The 20,027-nt window shown below is 49.1% G+C and overlaps 1 protein-coding gene across 2 annotated transcripts in view; it reads left to right on the forward strand.

Moving 5' to 3' along the window:
* Positions 1–20,027, forward strand: part of GALNT16 (polypeptide N-acetylgalactosaminyltransferase 16) — a 77,184-nt gene that overhangs the window by 49,574 nt on the left and 7,583 nt on the right. For both annotated transcript variants that reach the window (XM_081050046.1, XM_081050047.1), the window contains 10 exons: positions 2,617–2,715; positions 3,664–3,731; positions 4,277–4,342; positions 6,677–6,798; positions 9,110–9,197; positions 10,732–10,816; positions 11,112–11,215; positions 15,549–15,675; positions 16,611–16,703; positions 18,585–18,668. In XM_081050046.1, the coding sequence (XP_080906172.1) occupies positions 2,617–2,715; positions 3,664–3,731; positions 4,277–4,342; positions 6,677–6,798; positions 9,110–9,197; positions 10,732–10,816; positions 11,112–11,215; positions 15,549–15,675; positions 16,611–16,703; positions 18,585–18,668 (936 nt within the window). The remainder of the gene's footprint in view (positions 1–2,616; positions 2,716–3,663; positions 3,732–4,276; positions 4,343–6,676; positions 6,799–9,109; positions 9,198–10,731; positions 10,817–11,111; positions 11,216–15,548; positions 15,676–16,610; positions 16,704–18,584; positions 18,669–20,027) is intronic.

Below are 20,027 nucleotides of genomic sequence, written 5' to 3' on the forward strand. Positions count from 1 at the left end.
TATATCCTTACAGCTCCACTTGGAGACCTTTCATGAGCAACCCTTACCATGGCCAAGCTAGACCCCAGGCCCTAGAGGGTCCACTGACCCAAATCTGTGAATTGAGAGGCTGGCCTGGATCACCCACCCATACCCACTCTGAACATTCTCCAGTCTTCACTGAGGAACTTAAAGGAGTATTTCTCTTGAGGGTATATACAAAGTAGGACAATTAAGTTCATGAACTCATCCTAGAAGAAGTGCTACATAACTCAGTGCTGAATATCACTATGGTCACCTTCAAAGTACCCCCCTTGGGAAGTTATGCACCAACTCCAATGCCTAGTCCACCCTTCAAAACAATTTTGGAACTCTTTTTCTGGAATGGGCATCAGAGCTGTCGTCGTATTACCCTTGATGTCCTGAATGTCATCAAAATGTCTTCCTTTCAATAATGCCTTTATCTTCGGGTAAAGAAAGAAGTCATTGGGGGCCAGATCTGGTGAGTAAGGAGGGTGTTCCAGTACAGTTGTTTGTTTATTGGCTAAAAACTCCCTGTGAGCTGGTGCATTGTCGTGATGCAAGAGCCATGAATTGTTGGCGAAAAGTTCAGGTCGTCTAACCTTTTCAGCCTTTCCAGCCTTTTCAGCCTTTTCAGCAATTAACCAAGTAGTACACTTGGTTAATTGTTTCTCCAGTTGGTACAAATTCATAATGAATAATCCCTCTGATATCAAAAAAGATTTGCAACATCGTTGCAGCAAGTTCCCGAGCTTACTTGTCAGACCTTGTACATTTTAAAATGAGACTCTTTAAATCCAAGGTAGTGGTGTATTGATGAGGTAGGCCTCCCCTCCTGCCCCAGTGCTGCTGCCTGGTCTTCTCAGAAGCCCACGGTAGATCAGGGGTGTGTGTGTGCATGTGTGAATGTCCATTTGTGTATGCGTGTGCACACGTGTGTAGGGGGAGCAAAGGAGGTACAAGCTTTTGGTGGGTGGGATCTCCCATGGTGGGGCCAGGTATGTTGGGGTGAGCCAAACTCTTGCCCTTGGCCCTCTAGGCTGCAATTTCCACTGGACTCTAGGTTAGTTCCTGGTCCGGCCCTCAATCTAGGGAGCCCTCCTCAAGGGAGCGCTTCACAGCCCTAAACTCAGAACAGGCATGGGACAAACCTCTTCAGAGGCTCTTGGTCCCTGGGAGCCACTGGATAAATCCCCATCATCATAGATAGAAACCCCAGAGAAATGCAGGATGGAGAGGGTTGGAGGGTGTAGATGGGAGGAGGTCAAGTCCACCCTCCAGATAGGTTGTGAGTAAGTTGGCCACCTCAGGTGGAGGATGGGCATCGAAATCCAGATTCCCTTCTTTCTAGCACCAGATAGATGGAGACAGAGACTTAGGACCCTAGAATTCTGTAGCGGGGGTGGGGAGCGAGAGCTGAGCACCCAGGAAGTGGCTGCTTTTCCCAGCACTCCCCACTTCAGCAGGCCAACCCCATCACCCCCCACCCCCCGTTCTGTATGCCTGAGAAAGGATGGGCACTTGGGAAGCCTGGCTTTTCAGGGGTCAGAGGTGAATGTCCCTGCCCCTCCTACTTCCTCACACCCCCTCTCAAGGAGAATTATTTTGGAGCTTCTCAGGGTTTCTCCCATGGGGGGATCTGAAGCTGGTGGACCTCCTGCCTGTCTGACCTAGTCTACTCTGCAGGGCAGGCAATGGGCCTGGGAATTCAGCTGTAAGCTGCTGTCAGTGGAATGAATGCCATAATGAAAAAATAGTCACTGCTGGAATAGTCAGAGAGCAATTGTAATAAAGAAGATTGCCATGAAAAGCAGCGTGGAGGCTGCCTTCCTGCTGGCCCCAGGAGTGTGAATAACCGCCTTCGCAGAAAGGCAGGGATGAAGGCTGGCAGGAATGGCTTGTTTTCATTCCCTTTCCTGAGGAGGGGGAGCCAATGGGCCCAAAATGTGGTGTCTGGAGACGGCAAGCACAGAGCTGCTGGGGAGGGAGTGGGCTGGTGGGAACTGCCTTTGGTGTCTTCTCAGAGGCTTCGGTTTCTTCCAGGAGTCCCAGAGAGGCTGCTCCCCTGCCTAGTGTCACCAGCCAGCTGTTAGTGTTGGGCAGTGAGAGGGAGGAATTCATAGGACAGCAGGATGGGAGTGGGGGCGATTCCTCTCCAGATTCTACCAAACGTCATGAGCCTGTAGAAGAGAAAGAAGGAGATACAGGGTGTCAGAGACAAAAGAGAAGCTGTTTTCCCTCTCCCCCTCCTCTGTTTTGTCTCTTGGCTGCTCCATCAGGCAGGGAGTTGTCTGTTGGTCCAGGACTGGGTGCTGGAGCCTGGTACGGTAACTACACACAGCAGAGCCCTCCTAAACCCTGCAGGGATCATGGGGCTCCCAGGGCTCTAGGTCTGTGGTGAAGAGCCTCCCAGTCCGGGAAGGTCCCCCAGCCTGTGGTGTCTCCAGGTTGGGTGGCCCGAGTGGGGTGGAGCGAAAGCATGGAGGGCCCACTCCTGGCTTCAGGCTTGCCTTCTCTGTCCCACAGAGGTATTCCAGGGGGCAGCAGGCTGGACAAAGAGAAGCCTCCATTCTTCCCTGAGGACGCTGCCCTCTGACCTCTCTGCTCCCTTCTCAGTTGTCCGTCCATGTCCTACTCTGTGGACCTGCCGGCCACCAGTGTCATCATCACCTTCCACAATGAAGCCCGCTCTACCCTCCTGCGCACGGTGAAGAGGTAAGCCCTGCATCGGGCCCCTCACCTAAATGGGGCTGCTCCTCAAGGCCTTGGGGTGATCTGCTGAGCCCCTGGCAGGGAAGGACATTGAGGTCAGGTGCTGTGGCCACATGGGGTGAAGACCAGTGGGCACTGGGAGGGAGAGTTCTGCCTACTGAGAAGTTGGGACTGGTGAATCAGGGTCAGGGAGACCCCGGAAGTCCAACTGTTAGCGAGATGCACAGCCCAAGTCCCCAGGATGAGGTTAGAAGTGCAGGGGTCGGGAACCGAGAGAGGAAGAGACGGGCATGGAGGGAGCCCAGGCAGATGGAAGCCAGCCCAGTAGGTGCCTGTCGGTGGTTCAGGGAGAGGTGCCCCTTCTGTCCTCCTGTGCTTGGCCCTGTGGTCGAGTTTAACTCCCACTCACCCCACTTCTTTAATGAACTTAGATAATAAGGAAAGGATTTGGAAAGGATTGCCCAGTGGTATTCCAGGTATTAAAGAAGCTTGGGTTTCCTTTCCCAAGGAGTGACAAAGAGGAGGGACAGTGGGAAGGAAAAAGTCGACGGGCTTCCTAAAAAGGCCCCTCCTAACCCATCAGGCCAGAAGGAGCCTCGTGAGCTCTCCTGGCGGGCAGCTTCAAATCCAGCTGGGGTGGCTCCCAGGCAGGTAGCCAGAGCAGCCATAGGCCCTGCCTGGACAACGAGGCTAGGGCAGGCCCCCCCACACACACCTGGGGTGGGTCTCAAGTGCCTGCGTATCTAGGCAGCAAGGGTCACCCAGTCCTTGGGAGAGCCTGAGGCACACACTGCCCCTCGGCCCTGACCAGGGCCTGGGAGGTTTGTAAGCAGCTGGTGGTGGCCATTGTGCTGGCCCCCAGGCTGGGTGGGGGGGGACCCCCATGGCAGGGAGAGATCAATGAAAGTTGGCCCCTAAATCTGGGCTGCTCTGTCCTCATCACTGCTCCAGTGTCCTGAACCGAACTCCTGCCAACCTGATCCAGGAGATCATTTTAGTGGATGACTTCAGTTCAGATCGTAAGTATCCACCTTCTTTTTTTGCAAACCCCCATTTCCCCAGTGTGCTGAGCAAGCATTGTCCTGGCCATCACAGGCTGACCTCTGGCCCTCACTGGGCTCTTCAGGCTTTTCTAGGTGCCCTCTGTGGCACTGTTCCCTGGTGCCAAAGGAGGGGAAACAGTGGTGTTGCTTTGATGGGACACCAGTGAGATGACATTTTTAAAACATTTGAAACCTCATTATTACAATCTTCCTTATTATAACTGCAATGGTCAGAAGATCATCCCTTCGATCTAGTTCCGTGGGTTTTGGACGGTGATGGTGCTTGCTGGTGGTCTCTGGTGCCCTGGAGAGTAATGCCATAAGTACAGGCAAGCTTTAGTTTGGTCTGGGAGTGGGGGACAGGCAATCCTTTGGCCGCTGGAGATGATCGTGCTCCCCCAGGCATCCCCAGCCTTTTCCTTTGGCCTGGTTGGCACAGCTCCTGGGCAGTACCAATAGTGGGCAAACCACTTGTGGTCTGATGCTCATATCTGAGTGAGCTTCCTTCTTTCCACCCTCAGCTGAAGACTGTCTGCTCCTGACCAGGATCCCCAAGGTCAAGTGCCTGCGCAATGACCGGCGGGAAGGTACGTTCTTGGACCTTGAGTGCCACCGTAGACCCATTCTGGTTTAGACCTCTGCACCTCTGGCTTCCCTTGGGCCCCGTGTCGTACCAAGCCAGCATGGTCCCGTTGCATTCCTGGTGGCCAGGACCAAGGTCTGTGGAAAGACCCTCCTGCTATCCCCAGGTTGGCCCCTATCACAGCATGCTTGCAGGCAAGTTGGTTGTTTCTTCTCAGAAATGGGGATAATCATAGTACCCTTTCTGCCTTGCACAGTTATTGTAAGGATAAAATGAGACAGGCTATATGGAAATACTTTGGGAAAATCAAAGGTTAGTATAAAGCAGATGAAACCTCACGTCCAACTAAGTGATGTTTTGAGCATCAGCTATGGCATAGGATTGTGCTTGGCACTCCAGGCGCCATAAAAGAAGTACAGAACATAGCCCCTGCCCTCGGAGAGTCAGTGAGGTAGCCAAGCAGTCAGAATCGACCGAAGCCACAGGCTGGTTGTAATTATATGGGAGAATGGAGAGCAGAGCAGAGGGTGCAGAAAAAGAGGGGGTGATCAGGGAGAGATCAGGAAGTAGGCCTTGATTTGGTGGGGGGTTGTAGACACAGGAGAGCACAGGAGGGCATTCCAGGCTCACAGACTCTGCACGCAGAGGCTTGGGTCAGGCGTGAGTACACGTAGAACACCAATAGCCCTCCTTCTGAGTGCTCATCTTTTGGCAGCCATTGACTTTGTTTGCATTCTCACGTTCAGTCCTCAGAACAGCCCATTGTCCCCGTTTTGCAGATAAGGAAACTGGGGTTTAAGGAGGTTCAGTGATTTCCCCGGAGGGATGTATAGAGAAGAGTTAGGATTCCAACTCCAGGGAGAGGGGCTCACCCTGGAGCCCAGTCTCTTCACCTCCCTCTACTTGCTCTCCCTTCCCAGGAGAGCCCAGGCCTAGTCAGCAGGAGCAACAGGTAGTAGATGACAGAGTAGATGACAGAGGACCTTGGAAGCCAGAGACTGACATTTCGACTTGATGAGGCAGATGGTAGGGAGCCACTGAAGGTCTGAGAGAGGGAGACATGTGATGGGCATACTTAAGAAAGACCAGTCAGGCCCAGGGGGCCTTCATACTGGAATGGAAGGAGACAGAGAGAAATCTCTTCCAGGTACAAGTCCTCGAATAACGTGGTTTCATTATAACATCGATGAGATACTGTAGGAACTTAATTTTTGCTTATCTCAATTGGCCTGTGGTAAAATTGATTCTATTATATGTCATTTCACTTAAAGGCACAGAACCTACCTACGATGTTAAGTGGGGTCTTACTCTATTGGATTGCAGGTGCCCATAGGTCTGGGAATATACTGTTCCCTGGGGTTTTGCCTAACATAGATGTAAATTTGTGCAATTAAATTAAGGGGGTTTAAATTCGGTGCTTTATAGCTACCTATGGAGTGAAAAGATGGGACAGATGGACTTTTGCACAGATAGGTGGATAATCAGATGGATAGAGGCAGAATGCCAGGCAGAGGTGTGGCCAGGGAAATCTCTCCAAGAAGTGACTTGTATTCTGAGCTCTTAGAGTAGGCCTATTCGACCCCACAGCTTACAGGACACCAGTGGCTGCTCTGGAAGGGGCAGGACCAGCTGCGTCCTTTCTCCTGACCAGGTCATTCCCCAGCCCTGACCAGGGAGCTGGCAAAAGCAAGGTCATTCTTTGATGGTCAGTGAACCTGGGCAAGACTGTGGGAGGCAGGAGCGGAAGCAGAGCAGAAGGCAGCACCCGTAGGCCTCCTGCGTACCAGGTGCTCTCCCCAACAAGCAGAGATGATTCTCTCTCTGAATCTTCTCAGTAAGGAAACTGAGGCTCAGAGAGGTTAAATACATGCTTAAGGGGAGTGAAGGAGCTGTATGCTAACTGCAGCCTGTCCTAATCCAGAAGATTCTCAGCATGTCACACAAGATGGTGCACTTTGAGGAGACCACCCTGAGGTTCCCGGAGAATAGGGGGTGGGGTAAGAGTTTTGGTTTCTGGTTCTCCTTTGGTACCAAACCACAGTTTATTGCAATTTCTATTCACTCAATTCTGTCCACCAGTGTGTCCCCAGAGCCCAGAACAGCATCTGATACGTGGAAGGCACTCAGAGAATGACCTTGGGAGTAATGATGGTTGATGGATGGATGAGAAAGAAAGAGAGAGAGGGAGGGAGGAAATAGACAAGTACAAAGTAGAATTCAATCACAATAACTCTGAGGAGACCTAAACCCCTGAAGCGGCGGAGAGCCTTGAGGCTTTGGGGGGGAGGGATGGGAAGCTAATTGGCTCAGCACCAATCTCTGTCCACTCCTGTTGCAGGGCTGATCCGGTCCCGAGTTCGAGGTGCAGATGTGGCCTCAGCCGCTGTCCTCACCTTTCTGGACAGCCACTGTGAAGTGAACACCGAGTGGCTGCAGCCTATGCTGCAGCGGGTGAAGGAAGTGAGTCTGTCTATCCCTAGGGGAGCTGTGTGCCTAGGAATGTGCCTGTCACATTCTTGGCAGGAGGCTGTAGGAACCATTTTTGACGTTGGCAGGCAGAGTAGGAGCCAAAATGATCTGCTACCTCCTAAGTGACTTCACCTCATTGAGCTTTCCCATCTGAAAATGGGGATAATTACGAGTATAATACTCGTCCCACCCAGTTGTTTGAGATTTGAGATTTAAATTGGATGAATGCCTGGTGAGCTATAAAGCTCCTACTGTGGATGGATGCTGTTGTTTTCCTCCCGGGAGAGGCAGGCTCCTGTGCTGGAGGGTGGGAAGGGCTTTAGGTCAGGCTAGGAAGCCCGAGAGGGAGGGAGGAGAGGATGGCATTCTCCAGGAGAGAGGAGGGCAGGGTCCCTACCATGTGCCTGCTGTTCTCTGGAATGGGGAGGATTTGGACAGATGGGAGAAAGAATGAGATGATTACAACTCAACTCTGAAAAGGCAAATATCCCAATTTAAAAATGGGCAAAGGATTTGAAAGGACATTTCTTCAAGGAAAATACACAAATGGCCAAGAAGCACATGAAAAGATATTCAACATTAGTAAGTCATTAAGGAAATGCAAGGGGGAAAAAACCCACAATGAGATACCACTTGGCACCTACTAGGATTGCTATAATCGAAAAGATGGGCAGTAGCAAGTGCTGATGAGGATGTGAGTAAATAGGAGCCTTCATCCATTGCTGGTGGGAATGTCCAACGGCGCAGCCCTTTGGAAACTAGTCTGGCAGTCCCTCAAAAGTTAAACACAGAGTTACCATATGACCCAGAAATTCCACTGCTAGATGTATACCCAGGAGAAATAAAAACATACTCCACATAAACATTTGCACTCAAGTGTTCAGAACAGTATTATTCAGAATAGCCAGAACATAGAAATAACCCAAATGTCTATCAACCAATGAATGGGTGAACAACATGTGATATATTCATACAATGGAACATTATTCAGCCATGAAAAGGGGTGAAGTTCTGACACATGCCACAACATGGACAAACCTTGACAACCCCTTGCTAAGTAAAAGAAGCCAGTCACTAAAGACATTTTATATGATTCCATTTATGTGAAATGTCCAGAATAAACAAATCCATAGAAATAGAAAGAAGATTAGTGGTAATCACGGGCTGGAGGAAGGGGGTAATGGGGAGCAACTACTAATAGGTACAAGGTTTCTCTTGGGGCGATGAAAAGATTCCGGAATTAGATAGTCGTGATGGCTATACAACCTTGTGATTATACTAAAAATCAAGGAATTATACACTTTAAAATGGTAAGTTTTATAGTGCAACAATTATAGCTCATAAAATTGTTATAAAATGTGAATTATATCTCAATACCAAAAAGTCTATAGAAAGGATAATGTTTCCTTACAGAGAAACCATGGATGGTGTGCCCTGATCCTACCTCCCAGACTTTTGTTGGCCTGAGACTGGGTGTGAATTGAGGGGCAGAGCTAGATTCTAAGGAGCAGATAAAAGGATTTTGAGGTTGAGCGCAGAATGTGGGGAAAGGAGAGAAAGAAGAGGCTCTATCCCATGTCCCTCCATGGAGGGAGAGAGAAGAGAAGGCTGGTGGAGAGCAGACAAGTTTCTCATGTGGTATATGACATATACACATGACATCTACCACCACCACTGAAGAAAAAAAAAGCTTTAGTAAAATCGGCATTACCCAGCAATGTTTGGGAGGTGGATTTGTGTCAGGGAGGTGATGAAGGGACTAGTGAGTCTGACCTTGAAGGAAATGTGGCATGAGAGGAGTAACACCCAGGTTACACAGCGATTGCAGGATGCCTGCCCTCAAGTTGCTGGTGACCCAGTTGGGAAGACTCAATCCAAACATTTACAAAAGTAAACAACACCTAATAAAACAACAGTTCAAACCAGGCACGGAAAAACTCAGGCAGCATATAATTAACTCACTGTCCCAGGAATTGTCTAGACTGTAAGTGTGAGAGCATCTTAAAAGAGGAAGAAACCCTCAGCCTGAGGCAATCAGGGAAAGCTTCACTGAGGAGGTGAGATCCCCACAGGGCTCAACATGATGATGTGAGTGGAAGAGGCTGGGAGAACATTGTGTCCATGGGACCCAGGTGGGACCTTCCAAGAGCTTAGATGTGGTGATAAATCTCCCAGGACCCTGACCTGTCCTGCAGCAAATACCAGTGCCCCATGCCTTGGAGAACCCTTCCTCCCAGAGCAGGCTGCTGAGCCGTTTTTCAAAAGGTCCCTGCCTCACACCATGTCACATTTCCTCTCCTAGGACCACACCCGTGTGGTAAGCCCCATCATTGATGTCATCAGTTTGGATAATTTTGCCTACCTTGCTGCATCAGCTGACCTTCGTGGAGGTGGGTCTTGCTCCCAAGGGAGGGGCTCTAGACCAGAAAGGAGGCAGGTGAGAGCTGGCAACAGCGCTGGTTTGGTGCTCTTCTTCCCAGCTGTGCCAGAGCATCTCACTCCGCACCCCCAGCCCACTCCACCCCTTACCTCCAGAAAATGAAAGGGATCACCCGGAGCCCTGGGGCTGCGGACAAAGGGCCAGAGACAGCAGTTGCAGGCTCCTGGCACAATCAGTAGTGGCGCTAAGCTAGTCTTTTGCCCGCCTCAAATACTGATAACATCCTTTCCAAATGCCGCCAGCCCAGGGACCATGGCCAAGGCCTGGCAGAAGAATATGATGTGACAGCTATCTTGGGGTGAGGGACGGGGAGCCCTCAACCTCGTATGAATTCCTAACAAGGACCCCCTGGAAATGGTCTGGACCATTTCTGTCTAATACAGCAGCTATGAGCCATGTTTGGATATTGCACTCTTGACATGTGACTAGTCTGAATTGAGATGTGCTGTAAGTATAAAATACCCATCGGGTTTTGAAGATTTAGTGTGAAAGAATGTAAAATATCTCATTAATAATTTGTTATATTGATTACATGTTGACATGATAATATTTTGGATATATTTTGTTAAACATGTATTATTCAAATTAATTTCCTATGTTCTTGTTACTTTTTGATATGGCTACTAGAAAAATTTAAATGACATATGTGACTTGCATTTTGGGCTTATATTATATCCTTTTTGGACAACTCTGGTCTAAACTTTAGAACTGTACTGTCTAATACAGTAGACAAGAGCCACATTTGGCTATTTAAATGTAAACTAATTGAAGTTAAATAAAATTTAAAATTCAGTTCCTTAGTTTCACGAGCCATACTTAAGTAACCACAAGTGGCTGGTGACTACCATATTGGACAGAGCAGATATAAACCATGTCCATCATGGCAGAAAGTTCTATTGGACAGGCTGCTCTGGAGAATGTATTGCTGGAAGCTAGTGAGCAGAGGGGATTTTGTATTTGAGGACTAGACTTCCAATAAATGTACATAGCCGTTAATTGGATCTTGCAGTTGAGTGGGATTCTTAAGGGAGCTAGGCACTTCTCCTTTGGGAAGTCACCTCAGGGCCTTTGCACTTGCTGTTTCCCCTGCCTGGAATTTCTTTCCCCCAGATATCTGCATGGATCAGTCATTCATTCATTTCTTTACTTAAATGTCTCCTCATCAGACAACCATTTCTGACTGCCCTTACTAGAATAGCATGGACACTCCTCCTTTATTTTCTTATTTAGCACTTTTTATCCTCAAGTGACACATCCAGTCATTGACTTATCTTTGTAGTTTCTGTCTTATCCAGTAGAGTGTAACTCCACAAGGGCAGGGACCTGTCTCATTCTGAATGAAGGAATGACTGCGTGAATTGCCCAGGGCCCTTTGTGAGCTGGACTTGGATCAAGGGAGACTCTGACGGGTAGCAGACTGAGGGGGCAACAGCACCCAGTGGGCTCTTCCCTGAGCCTCATCCTCACCCTGCTCTGTCCCATAGGATTCGACTGGAGCCTGCATTTCAAGTGGGAGCAGATCCCGCTGGAGCAAAAGATTATCCGGACAGACCCCACCAAGCCCATAAGGTCAGGGCCGCTGTGAGCTTTGGGGAAAGCCCTTCATTCCCTGGGTCAGGGGCCGGGGAGGCTGCTGGGGAGCAGTTTCAGTGGCTGATGCTCTCGAGGGTACACAATCTAAGTGCTCATATTCTGGGCCCCAGGGACATAGAAGACAGAGGCCAGGATGCTGGCGAGACACCCTACCCCAGTGACTCTGCAAGTCGGGGATTCTGGGGCAAATGGCTTGGGATCCTAGGGCCATCTAGAGGGGCTTCCAGGTTCTTAAGCTCACCTGTTCCTTCTCTCCTCTCCTTGCTCCCAGGACACCTGTCATAGCTGGAGGAATCTTTGTGATTGACAAGTCCTGGTTTAACCACTTGGGAAAGTATGATGCCCAGATGGACATCTGGGGGGGAGAGAATTTTGGTAAGTTGGGAAATATAATAGCAACAACAACAATAATGATAATGGGTACCTCTGAACACTTTCTATGCGCAAGACCCTGTTCTAAGGACTTAATCCTCACAGTGACCCTCTGAGAGAATTAAGTACAGTTATCTCCATTTTACTGATAGAGAAACTATGGCACAGAGAGATGAAGTAATTTGTACTGTGCCACACAGCTAGTAAACAAAGAGATCCTTTTCAAAACAGAATTAGGTGGTTGGGGGGAGCCTGTGGCCACATGGCTAGACATGTATGTGGAAGAAGATACAGTGACATGGACCACCGCTTACACACGTGGTTGCTTCCTTACCAGAAAGGCTGGGAATGCGCGCAGTTGTGGCTACTAGTTAAATGTAAGCAAGGGGGTCTGGGTGCAAATCCTGGCCCTGCTACCTACAAGTTGTTTGGCCCTGGGCCAAGTTAAAGCCTCCCTAAACCTCAGTTTCCTCAAAAGGCTCTTGTGAGTACTAAGTGACATGCTGAGCTAAAATACATGGCGCAGTGCTGGCGGCCATTATCACTACTTCTGAAGCCACAGGAACTGTCTAGCCCCACAAGGAAAGGGAAGAGCCAGTCATTTCCCAGATTTTCTGGTAAAGAGATAAAGGCCAGATTCAGATGGAACACCTGACGTGAGTAATGTAAAGGGGTTTATTAAAGGGCTTATTTTTTTCCAGGGTGTGGGCAAGATAGAGGGAACCACGAGGAACAGTGTGGTACTGGACTATGCTGGTGACTGCTGGGAGGTGTCACCACCCCTAGGTCTGAAAGATGGGGACAGAACGCCCCCTGACATTCCGTTCAAGAACACAGGAGCTGTGGTCTTGGCACATGTGCAGCCAGCCCACAGTGCCCTGGCGGAGGGTACTGTGGGATAAACACCCATCCCCACTCTCCCACCTCTGACCTCCTGCTGGTGCCTCTGCCGGCTGAACCTGGTCCCCGCAGGAAGGAAGCCCAGTGGTGCAGGCCACTCAGGAGTAGGGTGGAGAAGGGATCCCACTCCTCCCAGACGAGGAGTAGGGTGGAGAAGGGATCCCACAGGTCTCCAGGAGCCGGGGCAGGTACTTCAGGGCCTGTAAATACAGAGGCCCGTTCTTGCTCTCGCAGTGGACCCAGTCCTTAACGGAGAGAGCCCTTTCCCACTGTTTCCTTTTTCATCCTACTCAGGTTTCTGTCGAAGTAAATAGGGCTGGTGGTATCTCACCCATTTGACAGATGGAAAAACTGAGATGGATGCTGCCATCCTGATTTCAGTCAGGAAACTCCACGTCTAGCAGGTGTATGCAGTGCCTTGACCAGAGCCACTTAAGTGTTGTGATGTGTAACCTAAGTCAGAGTCTGTGTTTCTGAGCTGTGAGGAGCAGGTCTTTCTTCTCCTTCCCTGAACAAGACACAGATGAGTAGTAGGGCGGAGAACAGGCCTGATCCCAACTCAAAACCAGTCAGAGTGGAAACAGGCATGGGATTTTTCTCCGCTTTGTAAATTACTCTCGGAAACCATTTCCAGGCAGGCATCTAGATGAGTAAATTTGGGACAGGGGTGCAGCGACCCTTCCATTCTGACCTCTTCTGATGTGTTTTAGGTCTAAGTGACAGCCTTTGTGTCCGCAGCCTCAGCCTGAAGGGAGCTTTAGCAAAGATAGTTACCTGTAAAGAATTAGAGGACTGGGAAACGAAGGGTCTCTCTTGCATCCAGAGGTCTTTTCTTTTTTTCTTCTCTCTCTCTTTTTTTTTTAGGCTTGGGACTGACAGAAAAACAAGTGAATGATCAAATAGCTAACTGCAACTCTGCCTGAGGCAAGGGCTCAGTAGTTGGGGAGTTTGAAAGGTGAACGGTGGAGTGGTTCCGGAGAGGGTTTTGTTTCTTGAAGAAATTCAAAGAAATTTCTAGGCTGGCCATAGTTTTGAGCCGAGAGACTGCTGACGCGGGTGGGTTTAGGCCTTTGATTTTGTTTCTTTGGTGAAGAAAGGGAGATGCCCACACTGAAACTTATTTCTGTGTCCCTCCGGAAAGCCGAACTCAAGGAGCCCAGAGGGTGCCTGGAGTGGGGGTGGCGAATGTGAAAACCTTGGGAGTCAGTCACATTAAGGATCCTTTCAAAACATAGTCAGACCATGTTATGCTGCTGTTCAAGACCTTGCCAGGTCTCCGGCATCACTCAGAGCAAAACCCAAAGTCCTCAAGTCGTCTGCCCTTCCCCAATAAGACAACCACCAGCTCAGCCCTGCCTCACTCCGCTTAGGCCGCCTGGCCTCCTTGCTGAGCCTTCACCTTGCCAGCCCCGCTCTTACCTCTAGGTCTTTGCCCTTGCTGATCCCTCAGCTGCAATGCTCTTCCCCTGAGAGCCACATGACTTGATTCCTCACCTCCTTCAAATTTCCCCTTTTAGTGAGAACTTCCTTGATCAGCCTAGTTAACAGGATAGCCCTCTGCCCCAACTCTACTTGCCCTCTTCTGACCCCCGTCAGCTTCATTTTTCTCCATTGTACTTATTACCAGCCGATAGACTATGGATCCTACCCATTTTCTTATCTACCTGTATTTTTGTTTCTGATTGTACTGAGTTCTTCACGTCGTCTCACTAGTATGTCAGGGATTCTAGAACACAGTGTGACATACAGTCAAAAGGTGCTCAGGAATATTTTGCTGAATTAACTAAAGAATCTTGTTCTAACAGTGCAGCTTGTGGGACAAAGTGTGAGGCTTAGGTTGCAATTCTTCAACTGAGTATTTGGGTGACCTTGGCAAGGTTATTTAACATCTTCGGGCTCTACAGTCCTTATGAAAAATGTGGGGATAATAATACCGACTTCACATGGTTGCTCTGAGAATGAGACATCAGATAGAAAGAGCATGGCACACAGTTAAGTGCTCAGAAATGGATGACTACTGCTATTGTTATTTCCATATTAATACTAACGAGAGTAATAATAGTTATGGACAACATGGGCTGGATGAGACAAAGGGACAACTAGCATGACGAGGTTAATCTGGAAGAAATGGAACCAGAATGCAGACCTCTGTCCACAGGTCTGTCACTAGTTCTAAATATCCGTTGCTGAGCCAGCTGCAGAGCTCTGACCAGAAGAAGGAATGGAGACCCGGCAGTTTGCAGTAAGACTTAGGGAAGCCCAGTAACACAGCCAACCGTGCTTGTGGGGCCAGATATGCTGACTGTCCAGTCCTGGACATTCTAGGTGGACCACATCCAGAAGTTTGGTGCCTACAGGCTGGCCAGAATGGAGGTGTTAGTCCTGCCACCTTCACCCCCCACTTTGCTGGTCGCTGGGAGGCTCTGACCAGCTGCACCAGGTGGGAGCCCCCAGGCCTGGCCAGAAACCACGAGTGTCCTTACGGTCAACTGGGGAGTGACAAGAGGGATCAAGGGACCAACGGAACTCATGACAGAATGGTCTTGCTTATTAAAAATTAAAAACAGATAAAACCAAGAGGTATGGGTTTTCTGGGAAAGGAAGGGGGTGTTTTAATGTCACACAGTGTCTAACTGGAGGGTTAATATGAACGAAAGTAGGAAACCAGAGGACAGTTATGTGAGGTTCAGCCAGTTGCCAAGGTGGGTCTTGCCAGAAGTGACGATTGCTGAGTGGAGAACAGAGTGGGTAACGCATGATGTCACTTTCTGGAAAGCAGAATGGCCACTTTTTTCATCTCCCAACACTACTGGGGACCACAGTCATCTGCAAAAGCTTGTTCAGCTCCACCACCACCATCAAAAGGAAGCATGTCTCAAGGGACCGATGGCAGCCTGTCATTGCAGACCCTTGGGCCAAGACGGAGGCCAGGAGGCAGCCAGGAGGATGCCAGCTGGAGCAGCCCATGGCTTGGTTGGTGGCTGGTTTTCCAACCTCGCAAGTGCCCAGAACTGGCCAATGAGCAGATGTGTTCTTCCTTAGCTCTTGTCTGGACAGGCTTTCTGGGCAGAGGCTAGAAATGATGCTGCCATCTGATTTAATTTTCCTTCTTCTCATGATTTTGGTGTTCATTCAAAGCTTTCCCCACTGCTCTCCCAGGGCTCAGATGTGGGGGATGTGTGTGGTGTGTGTGTGGAGAGTATGTGTGACGTGTCAGTGGTATGTGGGGTGGTGTGCGTGTGCATAGGCATGGGGTAAGCAGTCAGGAGCGCATGACAGGAGCGGGTGCACCCACGTAACATGCCCAGGAGCTCCCACCCCAGCATGTGCCTCCAATGAGACACCAAAGGGAAGGGAAGCCAGCTGCTTCTCACCTTCCTTCGGTGGGACTTGCCAAGGGGCTCTTTCCCCTGCTGATGGCTGCCATCTCCTGCAGAGCTCTCCTTCAGGGTGTGGATGTGCGGTGGGAGCTTGGAGATCGTGCCCTGTAGCCGGGTGGGCCACGTCTTCCGGAAACGGCACCCCTACAACTTCCCTGAGGGCAACGCTCTCACCTACATCAGGTAGGTTGCAGCACCAAGAGCACCAGGCTAGTAGCCAGCACACCAGGGTTCTAGACCCAGCTCTGTCACTTATTCATGTGACTTTGGGCAGCCACCCACCGCTCGGGGCCTGTTTCCCCATTTCCCCCATCTCAGTTCTTCCATTCTGGATTCCAGGTACTTTCAGAGGTGAGGTTGGGAGTATTGCCATCAGGTCTCCCTTGCCTTGACTGTCTTGGTCCTTGAGGGTCTTGGAAACCTGGCCAAATGACCAATTGGGAGCTGCCACCCACTCACGGGGAACCAAGTACTGATCATGGATGTCATGTCCTGACCCTGACTTGGTCAGTGTCTGCCCATTCACGTCCCCAGCCACAGGCCTTTTAATACATTTTCATATATACAGTTTATGCACATAGAAAGATACACACACCATGGGTCTGGGTTTGTGTTTTTATATAAATGGGGTCATGCTATATGTTTTTTCTGTAGCAGGCTTCTCTACCACTCAACACCAAATCCTAGTTATCCTTCTGTGTCAGTACATATGAACCATGGCATTGTGTTTCAAGGTTGCCTAGTATTCCATCACATGGAAGTAGTTCATTATCCTCTATTGATGGACATTTAGGTTGTTGCCAAGGTTTTATTAAACAAATATTCTTGAACAAATGTCCTTATTGCTCACATGCAGGTCTATCAGTAGAATAGATTCCTGGAAGTGGAGTGTCAAGGAGTATACATACCTACAAAGTTGACAGATATGGACAGATTGTCCTCCACAAAGATTGTACTCATTTATACCACCCCGGTCAGCCTTGTTCTGCATACACTCCTGAGATTTTCATCACCCCATGTTCTCATCCATGAACAGAGCTGATCTTGATCCTAACCCTACCTCTGTCACCTCCCCCCGCCACCCCGTGACCTTCTTTTGCTCCTTCCTCTCCTTTTAGGAATACCAAGCGTACTGCAGAGGTGTGGATGGACGAATACAAGCAGTATTACTATGAGGCCCGGCCCTCAGCCATCGGGAAGGCCTTTGGCAGGTGGGCCCCTCCAACAACCTGTTTCCTCCCTTCACCCACGTTAGCACAGCCTTAGCAGAATACAAAACGTTTTGTGCACCAGGAAAGCTCTCGCTGTCTCCTTGGTAACTGAGCCTTACCCACTGGGCTCTGTGGAGCCGGCCTGAGTGTGCAGTGAGGAGAGAAGGCCCTGGTCCGTGAGGGTGTGCAGCCCCATGGGGAGAAATAACCAAAGACTCATTTATGAAAAAGAGTTTCTGTTCTCCAGCTGCCTGCAGGAAAAGGGACATCTGCGGGAGTACTTAGGGATGAGCTGCCTGCAGAAAACACTTGGGGTTTTGCCTCTGCTCCCTGTTGTTCAAATTCTGACTGTGATCTGTTAGCCTATTTTCCTGTCCCGGACTGTTATGAGTACAGTCTAGCTAGGCATTTTCAAAATGCAGATTGGTAATGAAATCAACTTAGTGGGTTGTGACCAGCCTTTTAAAAAGTGATAAATAGAGAACTAGAACCCTATAAATTAGTACAGAACAGAATAGAAAATAACAGTTAGTTGCAGTGAAGGGTAGTATTATTTTGTGAAACTCTTATTTCAGTTATACGTATATGTGTGTCTACCTATATACGCATATGTACGTGGGTAAACTCGGTCACAATGTAAGATGTATTTATTTCTTACTAAAGATTGTGGTCAGAAAAGTTTGAAAACATTCTTATGATCATCAATGAATCTTTCCTCCTCTATTTACTCATACTAATCCCCTAAAAAAAAAAAAAAGAGTTATGTCACTATTTCTTTTAGTGGGGACTTCCCATTTGCTGAGGACCTCCCCTGTGCCAGGCACTTATGTCCCTTAATGTATCTGATTCTCATAAAAACCTTCTGAGTTGGGCGGTCATGTCTTCAGTTTACTGGAGAAGAAACTGAGGCTCAGAGAGGCAGTGAAGGACTTCTGTCAGTGGCCATTATAGTCAGTGCAGCTGAGGAAGGTGAGGAGAGCAAACTGCAGTGTCCACCGATACACCAGATGGTTCTGATTTGCCAGTATTCCTGAAAGACCTTTAAAACCTGTTCTTGGGGGCCGGCCCTGTGGCTCAGGTGGTTAGAGCCCCATGCTCCTAACTCCGAAGGCTGCCGGTTCGATTCCCACATGGGCCAGTGGGCTCTCAACCACAAGGTTGCCGGTTCAACTCCTCGAGTCCTGCAAGGGATGGTGGGCAGCACCCCCTGCAACTAAGATTGAACTCGGCACCTTGAGCTTAGTTGCCTCCCGGATGGCTCAGTTGTTTGGAGCGCATCCTCTCAACCACAAGGTTGACGACAAGCTGCCTCCACAACTAAGATTGAAAGGACAACTTGACTTGGAAAAAAGGCCTGGAAGTACACACTGTTCCCCAATAAAGTCCTGTTCCCCTTCCCCAATAAAATCTTTAGAAAAAACAAGAAAAAACCAAAAAGAAACACAAACCTGTTCTTGTTGTTAGCCCCCTTTCTGCTAAACTGCAATGCAGGAAAGGAAAACTTCGAGTTCACTTAGGGTCTGCTCCCTGTGGAAAGAAGGACCCGGTGGTGGTATGCTAACTGAGGTCCCAAGGAATGAGGAGGAGAAGAAAGCATGCCCCCCTGCCGGCTGGGCTGATCCTGAAAGGTGAAGCAGGAATTTGAGGAGAGAAATGAGGAATGGCCAGGAGACCTGTGGTGAACTTGCGGGGCAGAGAATGACTTCAGGCAGGTGGCCGAGGCTGAAGGGCAGGCTCAGAACCAGCTTCCTGGTTCTGGCCCTCCTGGGCTAGGTAGAAGAGGGGACCGGCCTCCTGGGGCCTGGGAAGGGGCCCTGGCCATTGTCCCGGGGCTTCTTCCTCACCTGCTGGCCAAAGCCTGAGCTGGGCCTCCTCTTTCAGTGTGGCCACGAGGATCGAGCAGAGGAAGAAGATGAATTGCAAATCCTTCCGCTGGTACCTGGATAACGTCTACCCAGAGCTCACGTGAGTGCAGCCCTCAGCTTTGTGTCTGGCCCGGGTGGGGGACCCTCCCAACTCTCCCACCCCGAGGTCTCCCCCTCCTAGGCAGTCTGGCTCTTTCTAGCTATTGGTGTTTATCTTCATGTGAAAGACTCTGGGGGAACCAGGAGGATGTTATCAGGAGTTAAAAATGACTTGTGGTAGGCACCAAATTTTTAACAGACTGGGTCTTTGAGCTAGAAATAGACATAGTCCCCTTAGGAAAATAACTCTGAATTATGTAGCAAAGGCCACAGAAATCGTCATCCACTTTGACTCTGTTCTCTCCCCTCTGGGAGTTTATCCTAAGGAAATGAAGCAACCAAATAAAAATTAGAAAAAAAAAAAAACTGTTGACAAGTAGATATTCACTGTAGGCTTCTCTGCTACTGGGAAAAATATCAAGAAACCACCAACAATAGGGGCTGGGTCTCAGGAATCACTATACACCGATCTAAACAAATATTATGTGCCTATTAATATTATAATCGTAAAGACTGCGAAAAAGTGTGGGGAAATGTTTGCTCTAGCAAATGAGGAAGCAGCCTGCAAATGGCCTGTGCACTAGAGCTGCGGTGCGAGCGAATGTGTGTGTATGAAACAGGACAGTGGGTGCCCAGCTCTAATGCCTGCAGTGGGGCGGAGAGGATTCTTTTTTTCCTTCTCTCAAAATCCTTTTCAGTGTCTTGGCTATATCCACATGGCTCATTTTCTCACCTCCTTCAGGTCTTGCTCAAATGTCCCCTTCCCGGAGAGACTGCCCCTGAACCCTCTAAACTTGCAGACCACGTCTTCCCCTACATTCCGGCTCTGTTTTCCTGTGTTGCCCTTGTCATCATCTACCATACATTTGGCCAGTTAATTTTGTGGTCACTGCCCTGCACTTGACAGTCAGCTCCATGAGAGTGGAGGTGTTTACCTGTTTTGGTCACAGCCTCTAGAACAGTGTCTGCCAAAGAATGGGCACTCAATAAATCCTTTTAACTGAATAGATTACATAGGCAATAAGCCTCAGTAATACCTTCCCAATTCACATTGTCTCTTCTATAACTGTCACCTTGGGAAACACAATGTCTCACTGCTGCCAACTTTCTCCTGAGGGTGCTGCCATGGCTTTCCAGAACATTTCACTCCTCAGAGCCTGCATATCCATGAAAGGGGCAAGCCTTGGTCATTTGAGGGCTGATATGATTTTTGGAAAACAGCCATAGTTATATTGTAACCAAGAACAACAAATAAACTAAATGATTAACCCAGATAATATAATGCTGGGTCCTGAATACAGTGTGACAAGACTGACACAAGTGACAAGAAGAACCTGATGCTGGGAACAATTTCTAAGGA

Source organism: Rhinolophus hipposideros, assembly GCF_964194185.1.
Source record: "Rhinolophus hipposideros genome assembly, chromosome: 5".
In the NCBI taxonomy this organism is placed as follows: Eukaryota; Metazoa; Chordata; class Mammalia; order Chiroptera; family Rhinolophidae; genus Rhinolophus; species Rhinolophus hipposideros.